The following is a 10,270-nucleotide window of genomic DNA, read 5'->3' as shown; positions in this document are numbered from 1 at the left end:
ACGAAAAATTACTATGCAATTTGATTATCGAGTTGTGCTTTGCCATATCCCGGAGGCGGGGTAAGTTAGAGATACGCGTATTTAATGACGTCACGTGTCGATCCTGGAAGAATGTCAGGATCGAGGCGTGACATATATATATATATATATATATATATATATATATATATATATATATATATATATATATTGAACAAACAATATTTTTTACACTAATAGGGAGAGGGATGGGCCTCATAGTATACTAGCAATAATGTGGTTCGAATTCGCCTTTTTGAGATAATCTAACCTAAGACCTCTCACTTAAAAGTGAAGAGGAATACCACTAGACCGTAGTACTAAATGGCTAAATTTAAGGTTTATTTGAATGTTTATAATTAGGTGGGTTTTTGTTTGAGCCATTTAGTACTACAATCTAGGGGTGGGCAAACGGGTACAGGATTGGCAAGTCGAGTCCAATTTTTTTTAGAATAAACAGGGCTTGGCGGGTTAGTGATATATACATGGCAGGGTGGATCCAAATCTTCAGACCCACGGGGCCCTGGACCAGCCCATTTTTATAATGCAATTGATGGGTACTGCTAGGGGAATAGAAACCTACCTATTTGAATGAATGGATTGGCCTATTCCTATAATAATAATACAATGAAATTGGGCCCGTTTCTACAATAATGATACAAAATGAAATTGAATGAAGGAAATTGCCAATTCAATTTCCTCTCAGCCCTTTTTCTTTCTCATTTTGAAACCTTCCCAAGCTTCTAGAGCCTTCTTCCTTCTTTGACTCCAAACTAAAAGCCACCAAGTTCATACGTCTCTCATTTCTCTCACTCTCTGCAAGTCCAAAAACCATTCTAACATCACCAAACTTCTTCAAATCCCTTCATTTCTAACCCCAACCTGCTCTTAGTCCCTCCTTTGATTTTATTGAAATCTCACTCAAATAGACGAAGATGGCACATGGTTCCAGATCAGAGAATTTAATGGGCCCTAGATCGACGAAGATGGCGACAATGATGGCATGAGGGAAGTGCTTTTTATCATTAGACTTGGAAAAGACGGTGTTGAAGGCGTCGTTGTCCATGGCTGACAGTTTTGTTGTTGGGCATCTAGGTTTCACGACGCTAGAGGAAGACAACTTGAATGACATCATTCCCTTATGTTAAACCCATAGACCTGGCCCGAGCTAGCCCGTTTCAAACAAACCGGGTTATGTCCGGTTTCAACTTCAGAAATTTCAATCCCCGGCCTGCCCCGCCCCGTTTCATTTTAAAGCAGGTCTGGTCTGATCCCTTCAAATTTAGGCCCGACCCTACCTGTGCTCACCCCTACTACGGTCTAATAGTATTCCTCTTTATTTGTAAGTGAGATGTTTTATGTTCGATTCTCGCCAAAGGTGAATTTGGACCATATTATTGCTAGCCCATTGTGAGGCTAAACCCACCCCCTCCCCCTTAGTGATATCATTTGTTTCAAAAAAAAAAACCAAAAAAAAGGTGGATTTTTGTTTGAAGAATAGGAATTTCAATGGTCTATCTCTAAAGAACCCTAAAATAAAACTAATCAGCCCAAGTGGCCCTCTACCAAACCCATAACCCTTATTTTTGGATTTGGATCCCATTCGGATCCAAATATTAGGAATCCTAGGGATTCTCACATCTTAGCCATTTATCATGCGTCGTGCGGTCAGAAATTATTTAACTTTTTTTATTTAAAATTAAACACAAATAGTACCTGACGAAAATTAACCGCACGATATACGATAAATGGTTAGAATATGGAGATCCTTAAGATCCCCACAAAGTGAATACGGAGAGGATCCTCTTCCCTTATTTTTAACATTGTTTGTTGGTTCTTTGCAAATTTAGAAAATTCATTTTCTGAAGTTTTTTCAATCAATGTCGTCGAACTTTCATCCGGTCTCTGCTTATAGAAGAAAGCCTTCAGGTTTGGATCCTTTTGTTTTTTCGGGTTCGGGTCAAAATGATCTCATATTGCTATATCCTTTTCGTGGTTCCTAAAAATTTGGTTTAAAGTTGCAACCAATGCATTATATTACATGATGAGTGCATTCATAATTCTAAATTTTTCAAAATTCTCATATTCGTTTTGTGAGTTTTGGGTACTTAAAATACAACGTTTATGTTTCTTGTCTTCCGTGACTTGAAATTGGTGATCTACCTTCTTTTTTATTATTATTACAAACGAGAGTGAAAATGAGAGTATGATCTTAAATGTATGGATAAACGTTCATCATTATTACTTGAGCTACAAGTCTTTTCAATATTTTTTGTATTATGCATTGTTGGTGTATCTAAATCAACCCTAGTTTTCCCTTTTTTTGGTGTTATAGCTCTAGTTTGTGCATGATCTTGTGGCTAATTTCTTATATTTTTGTTTTTAAAGTTTCATGATGGCCAAATCATCTTTGGCAGTTAAAAACTGGCGCTGTATATCTTCTAGCAGTCTAGTTATGAGGGAATAATAACTCTAAATGCTTCAGTGTATGGCATGCACTAAATAAATGAAATATTGAAACTCAGACTAGGATTGTTCAATGGCCACATATTATTCATACAATGGTGCATGCTAAAAAATCTCTTGAAAATATCTCAATCAAACATTCATTATCTTTCCAAAGGGAAAGGCAGCAGAAGAAGATTATTTCTGTAGTGCTCTTCTTAACAAAGCATATGAAGTTCTGAATAATATGATGAATATATAACAAAGTTTTTCACATAGATTGTGCCATTAATTCCCAAAACTAACTGACGAGAAATTCTTGCATACGTTTATAAAAATGTGTAAATAACATCTCTCGCATTAACCTATCTTCCGACTAGCACGTCAGAAAGTTTCCATGAGAGCAAAATTGCGTACATGCACTCGTCGAATGCAATAATGCATCCTAACCAGTAGCCAACTAAAAAACTATCGATTTTTTTCTAAGAGGAGAAAAGCAACATTTTCAACCCTAAATTATATCTAAATTAAAGAGAGAATAAAGTAAGAGAATAATGAACAAAAGCATCTTTGTGTGCAAGGTGATCTTCCTTAAGCTTTCTTTCTGCAAACTGCTTTTGCTTTTCTTTTAAGCTCACCACACTCCTTTAAGCTCTCTCTTTAATCATCTGTATCTGTTTTGCTTTGCATACATTAGCTTTGCAGCAGAAAGAAGAGAACTGCACAAATAGTCCAACTGATGTACTTCAAGCAAAATTACAAGATAGCACTGGTCATGCATGCTGGATTCTTCAAAACAACCAAGGTAGGGTGAAGGGTAATTTGGGCTGTTCATCATGAAGTTTGACAATTTAAATAAAAAAAGGGGGGAGAATATAGGAAAGAGAAAGTTGCACTAAAATCACAATGTTTTGAAACTTTGGAGTCCAAAAGACCACCTTTGTCCTCACAAGTGGGGCATCTTTTTATCTCTTTCCAGAAATATAGAACAACTAATTAATCAACTCTATTTGTTTTCTTTACAGTTTTTTTAGCAGTGGCATGATTTGGTCCATTACAAAATTTAAGCATACAAATAGTAAAGAGGATCGCTATTCAGACTCTTTCAAAAGCAAGTATAATGAGACTTATTAACCCATATAGTGATTGCCTAAATATTTAAGTTGCAGCTTGGGCTCGTTATAGCACAATATGATAATAAAGAAGAAATATTAAAATCGGATGTTAGTATGCCTCGCTTGAATTTGCTTTTAAGAGGTTTGGATGGTGGTCTAGATAGTAAATACCTTCACTATCACACTTCCTCCATGCCATAGTCATTTTCAATCAATACTTTGATTATTCTTTATCCAATCAAAGCTAACAGAATTCCTTTTTGGTTTACATGACAGCAACCAAAAAGGCAATTCCAAATTGGTAGTGGAGGTGGCAGATGCCCTAAAAGTTAGAACACAAGAAAATGCAGGATTCTGACTTGCTTGTAGAAGGTGACTCTTAATACCACAGAAGCAGAATTCAAGAGTACAGTACCTTAAGCATCTGTAAAGCCGGGAACAGCTCAAATTCGCGGTCGCAAATTTTACTCTAAGACAAGAATCATCGGCTAGAACATACAAATCTAACCGAGAAGGTAAGGATTATCAAAAGAGAAACCCTTGGGATTCAAGGTTTTCTTGTGTGCTAAGGTAAGAGGAACCTGAAATCTATATCTGAAATAGAGCTAATCTTCTGCAGATATTTTCTATAATTATTACTGATGTGTAACCGTATATGTGTTTTTCAGGTACTAGAGAAGCATACAAAGTTGCACCAATGAAGTCACAAGCAGCACCTAACCAAGAGGACTACAAGTTGAAGGACACGAAGCCCCAGCTCGGGGAACGATGGCCACATGGAGGACTTCGCGGTGGAGGAGGGTGGATAAGCAGCGATAGAGCTACGAGCACTTACGATCTCGTTGAGCAGATGTTTTATCTATATGTAAGAGTTGAGAAAGCCAAAGATCTTCCGACAAACCCCGTGACGGGAAGCTGTGATCCATATGTACAAGTGAAGCTGGGAAATTACAAGGGCAAAACAAAGCACTTTGAGAAGAAGACAAACCCTGAATGGAAGGAAGTTTTTGCATTTGCAAAGGAGAAGATTCAGTCTTCGGTACTCGAAGTTTATGTCAAGGATAAAGGGATGGTGGCAAGAGATGACTATGTTGGGAAGGTGGTGTTTGACATGCATGAGGTGCCGACTAGAGTTCCACCAGATAGCCCTTTGGCACCTCAATGGTACAGATTAGAAGACCGGCGGAGAGATACTAAGGTTAGAGGAGAGGTGATGCTTGCAGTTTGGATGGGTACACAGGCTGATGAAGCTTTCCCAGAAGCCTGGCACTCAGACGCTGCTTCAGTTCACGGAGAGGGAGTTTTCAGCATTCGCTCCAAGGTTTATGTCTCGCCGAAGCTGTGGTACCTTAGAGTTAATGTAATCGAAGCTCAGGATGTGGAGCCACACGATAGAAGCCAACCACCACAAGCTTTCGTCAAGGCTCATGTCGGAAATCAAACACTTAAAACAAAGGTATCTCCAACCAGGACAGCGAATCCCATGTGGAACGAAGACTTGGTCTTCGTAGCAGCTGAGCCTTTTGAAGAACAGCTTGTGCTTACAGTTGAAAATAAAGTGAGTGCTGCAAAAGATGAACATGTGGGAAAAATAAACCTGCCGCTGACAATCTTTGAGAGGCGGTTGGATCACAGGCCAGTCCATTCACGTTGGTTCAACCTCGAAAAATTTGGTTTTGGTGCTTTGGAGGGAGACAAGAGGCACGACCACAAGTTTTCGACCAGAGTCCATCTCAGAGTCTGTCTTGAGGGTGCTTACCATGTACTAGATGAATCAACCTTGTACATAAGCGACGTGAGGCCTACTGCCAGGCAGCTATGGAAGCATCCAATTGGGATTCTTGAAGTAGGGATCTTAAGCGCGCAAGGACTTCTTCCAATGAAGAACAAGGATGACAAAGCAACAACAGATGCCTACTGCGTAGCCAAGTACGGGCAGAAATGGGTGAGGACCAGAACAATCATCGAAAGCTTCAGTCCCAAGTGGAATGAACAATATACATGGGAGGTCTACGACCCTTGCACGGTGATCACACTGGGAGTTTTCGACAACTGCCACCTCGGTGGAAATGAGAAACCAATTTCAGGCAGTGGAGCTAAAAATGACTCGAGAATTGGCAAGGTGAGAATTCGGCTATCAACCCTAGAAATGGATCGGATTTATACAAACTCTTATCCGCTTCTAGTCCTACAACCATCCGGATTGAAAAAAATGGGAGAGCTCCAATTAGCAGTAAGATTTACATGTCTTTCACTAACTAATATAATTTACCTCTACGGCCACCCCTTGCTGCCAAAAATGCATTATCTGCATCCATTCACTGTAAATCAGTTGGATAGTTTGAGATATCAGGCAATGAACATTGTAGCCGTGAGACTTGGCAGAGCTGAACCACCACTAAGGAAAGAGGTTGTTGAGTACATGCTAGATGTAGACTCCCACGTGTGGAGCATGAGAAGAAGTAAGGCTAACTTTTTTAGAATTGTCTCACTATTCTCCGGCCTCATCTCCATGAGCAGGTGGCTTGGTGAAGTTCGTCATTGGAAAAACCCGATCACTACTGTTTTAGTCCATTTCCTGTTTTTCCTACTGATCTGCTACCCTGAATTGATTCTGCCAACTATCTTTCTCTACATGTTTCTCATCGGATTATGGAACTTCCGCTTCCGTCCAAGGCTTCCGCCTCACATGGACACTAAACTTTCATGGGCAGAGGCAGTTCACCCGGATGAATTGGATGAAGAGTTTGACACCTTCCCTACGTCTAAGGGTCAAGATGTCGTGAGGATGAGGTACGACAGACTAAGAAGTGTGGCTGGAAGAATTCAGACAGTGGTTGGAGACATTGCAACTCAGGGAGAGAGATTTCAGGCGGTCCTTAGCTGGAGAGACCCAAGAGCAAGCAGCCTGTTTGTATTTTTGTGTCTAATTGCCGCTGTGGTGCTCTACGTGACACCATTCAAGATGATTGCTCTGGCTGCAGGCATTGTTTGGCTAAGGCATCCTAGATTCCGAAGCAAGCTACCTTCGATTCCAAGCAATTTCTTCAGAAGATTGCCATCTCGTGCAGATAGCATGCTCTGAAAATCACAAGGAGGTAGACGAGGAAATACTATCTAACTAGCATGGATCTTCTAGTATTTGCTAATTGATGGTTGTTCTGTTGAAAAAGAAGTTTCTTGGAAGCAAGGCAATAAATTTTTATCCTGCACTGTTGTATTGCGGGTTTATGAATAATATGAACACGCAAATAGCGTAGTAAATTTGGTTGTGTTTGGGAACTTATGTACATTTATTCGGTTGACTCCCATCTCAATCTATCCTCGAGTCAGAGAGTTGATGAGAAACAGGTGAGGAATTGATCCTTCAATTGTTAGCTATCAGAGGGGAGGGAAATTGGTAAGAATCGGACGCTGCATCAGGATGCATAGACATAATTGTTTTCCGTTACTACAATAAAGTACTATCCCGTCCCAGACATAAATTGACATTAAAACTTTAAAGCGATGTCACCCATAACTTAACTAATCAATTCATTTTTTCCTCCAAAAACGTTTGATGTGATTTTCACGTCACCTTTTCTAAAGATACTATCTTGACGTAAGTTCATGTGCAATTACGTTGTCCTTTTGGGTAGCTTCAATGCCACTCAAATTTTGGAAGCACCCCTAGATTTTTAATATGAAGTATCGGTTTTCTTTAACACGAAATCGCTATTGAAGCCAACAAAGTATGCGACAGCATCATCAAACTGAAATTATGTAACGTTTTAGTAGTCAACAACCAAAATATTAGACTTGCAGCTAAATACTAGAAACCATGAATTTTATTTATCCAAATCTTGTAATTTTTTACAAAAGCTTCATTTATGCTTGATAGTATAAACAATTTTTTGATTCGTCTACGGTATTCAGTAGTAACAAACTGAAATGTCAATTGTTGTAAAAAATTTGTTCCCCCAAGAATCTAGATTTTTAGATCCCCACGAGCGTAACAATATTTTACACTAAATTCAATTAAAAACAGAAATAAAAGGCAACAGCAAACGGCCATTAAAAATTTTCAAAAATCACCACCCGCTTAGCTTTTGAATTGAAGTTAACGGCTATAAACTAATACGCGGAGTCTCAAATCTAAACCCGCCCTTTATTTGCTTCATTAATTCGTCATCTACCTCTCATTCACTCTCGGATGACAAATCTCCTCTCTCTCCCTCTCTCGCTCTCTCTCTCTCTCTCTCATCAAATTTCAAGTTTCAAGCGATCGATCAATGGCGTTTCAGCGTTCCTCGTTCTCATTCCGAACATCGGACTTCTGGGTCTCTGTGAAGCTGCAGGGATTCCACGCCCGCCGGACCCTAAGTCCCAATTCGTCGGCGAGCTTTCTCTCCGTCAGGACCAGATTCATCAAAAGCGCTTCCATACCCATGTTCTGGATGAATTCCCACTCGGTCCCGACCGGTACGCCACGCTTCGTTTTTCTCCCCGCCAACTCGTACACTCAGAATTGCACGCCCACTTACGCTCTCTCTCCTCTTCCCTCAGCCTCGATCCTTCCATCTACGAGGCGTTAGCACCCTATATCAAATCTATGGCCTTGAAACTTGCAAATCGTAATGGCTCGCTGGGATTCATCATGGCGGCTCAACTTGAAATCCTGTCTATTGATTATGTCGACGACCTGTTCGATGATTTGTCTGACTCAATGGGTTTACTTGCAATTGGTAGTAGCAATGGAGGTTTGACCTCATCATCGTTCTCATTGGATTTTGTGGTTGAGAAATTGGGGGCGGAGAGAATTTTTGAAAGGGGTGATGGCGACTTGGGTACTTAGTATATGTTTGGAGGAACTGTCGGACGGGAAAGTGAGTGAGCTCATTCGGATGCCGTGCTCTCACGTCTATCACCCATCTTGCATCCTTCGCTGGTTCAACATGGAGAAGAAGACGTGCCCCAACTGCCGATGTCAATTCCATGCCCAGTGAGTGACCCAGTTTTGCAGCCGCTTTGTCAAATCCAAGTTTGTGGTTATTAGTAGTGCAGTTACTCATCAATTCTTTAGTACTCATTGATTCTTTTTTTATAAGTTTCTTTATGTGTTCTCAACTTTGTAAATCCTTTGTACAACAAAAAATCGTAGAAATTTAAATAGTTGTCCGTCTGTGCTTACAATTTACATAGAGACCGGTTTTCATTTACTATTTATTTGTTACGATAGGTGTCTGTTTGTTTTAGCTTTATCTCTGCTCCTGTTTTCCTTGTGGATTTCTAATCCATGCTGTTATACAATTTCTTTTTCTTGAGTAAAGATTTCATTTTTCCTTTGTTTTCAGAAAGAAGGGGGAAAAGGTTTTTTTGGTTTTCTTATAAAAACTGAAGAAGTAGAAACTGTGCACTTATGAAAAGGAGGAGGAATGCAATATACATGATTTAATCTTGATCGTTTGTCATGATATATTATTATATTGATATGTTTATGTATGAATACTCCTTTCGATTAAATACGTTAAACATTTTAGCTGACTTCTGGTGGACTCCGAATGTGTTTTTAGGAGTACCTTTTTAGTTGATTAATCTTATTCTCTAGTCGTATATGAATATATTATTGCAATAGATCTTCGCCCACTTTGAACACTGAGCTGGAACTAGCATTGCTAAATCAATTTCAATTGGTCTGACCAACTAAAATATGTACTCAGAGATCTTCCAGTAGAAAGAAAGCATGATACCATGGCTGGTTCTGGTTTTGAAAAAGCGGAGGACTGAAAGAAGACTTATTAAAGGTAAGGAAATTGTTACCTGATTTGCGGTCAAAGCAGCTTCTTGTAATTATTACTTTTTGTTTCCTTTGTAGTTTTCTCCTGGAAATTTGATCTCATAAAGAATACTTTAGTAAAGTTTCATTTCTTCCTGAAGCATAGAGAAGAACATCCTTCAGATGTTGGGTTTCGACTTACGTCATGGATCTTAGGTCTTTGTGTTCTATCTGTTTCGTCATTATCATGACAGCAAAGATGTTCTTCCTTGTACAAGATCCCTCATTGATACTCAAGCTTCTTCTGGTGAGGAAACTTCTACAGTCTGCTGCTTTGGTTAGATGTCACTTCTTAAATGCCTTCAACCACACATGAATGTTGAACATATTTTGTATTCGGAAGATATCAACGCCATATGGTTCCCCATCGAATATGGTGTTTTCCATGTTTTTTCGTATGTTTGTGGTGCTTTGATACTATTACCAATTCACATGTTCTCTTTGACAGATTCTCAAAAAATTTCCTTTGTTGAGAGACAATAATGTCATTACTTCCTATGCTGCTAAGCTACCGCCTATCAGTATTAGCTCTCCCCTAAGACCATCTCCAACCCTGACCTAAAACCTAAAAATATTTAGCCCATAAAATTTAGGTTTTAGTCCAGAAACAGTTTTTCTACTCCAACCCTTTTGGCCTAAAATTTTAGCCTTAGATTATCAAAAAATGAATTAAGGCTAATTTTTTTTTAAAAAAAAATTATGTAGACTATCCTAAACTAATTTTATGAACATTTTAACCTAAAAATATTTAAATTTCGATAAATTTTGAAAAATCACTAAATCAATACATGAAAATTATGATAAACCACATAAACTTAAAAAAAAAAAAGACAATTAATAAATCTCATAAACTTAATACAATCGAAAACTCATAGAC

General features: G+C 38.9%; 1 protein-coding gene and 1 pseudogene across 2 annotated transcripts; both read left to right on the top strand.

Annotated features, from left to right (window-relative positions):
- Positions 1-3,806: 3,806 nt before the first annotated feature.
- Positions 3,807-6,883, top strand: LOC126592962 (FT-interacting protein 1-like). Of its 2 annotated transcripts, none has more exons than XM_050258786.1 (2): positions 3,807-4,093; positions 4,247-6,883. In XM_050258786.1, exon 2 carries the CDS (start codon positions 4,276-4,278, stop codon positions 6,661-6,663), a length of 2,388 nt encoding a protein of 795 aa, XP_050114743.1. In that variant the 5' UTR covers positions 3,807-4,093; positions 4,247-4,275; the 3' UTR covers positions 6,664-6,883. The 2 variants fall into 2 exon arrangements, with proteins under 2 accessions (XP_050114743.1, XP_050114742.1); XM_050258785.1 differs by having other exon boundaries at positions 3,842-4,148.
- An 821-nt stretch (positions 6,884-7,704) lies between these two features.
- LOC126592965 (uncharacterized) lies at positions 7,705-8,754 on the top strand (annotated as a pseudogene).
- The last annotated feature ends 1,516 nt before the right edge of the window (positions 8,755-10,270 follow it).

Source organism: Malus sylvestris, chromosome 12 (genome assembly GCF_916048215.2).
Source record: "Malus sylvestris chromosome 12, drMalSylv7.2, whole genome shotgun sequence".
Classification (NCBI taxonomy): Eukaryota; Viridiplantae; Streptophyta; class Magnoliopsida; order Rosales; family Rosaceae; genus Malus; species Malus sylvestris.
Note: the sequence above shows the minus strand (reverse complement) of the source record. Positions and strands in the feature narration are given on the sequence as shown.

What these genes read in the sequence shown, in the direction of transcription:
- LOC126592962 (XM_050258786.1), top strand. Translation starts at nt 4,276, where the DNA reads ATGAAGTCACAAGCAGCACCTAACCAAGAGGACTACAAGTTGAAGGAC.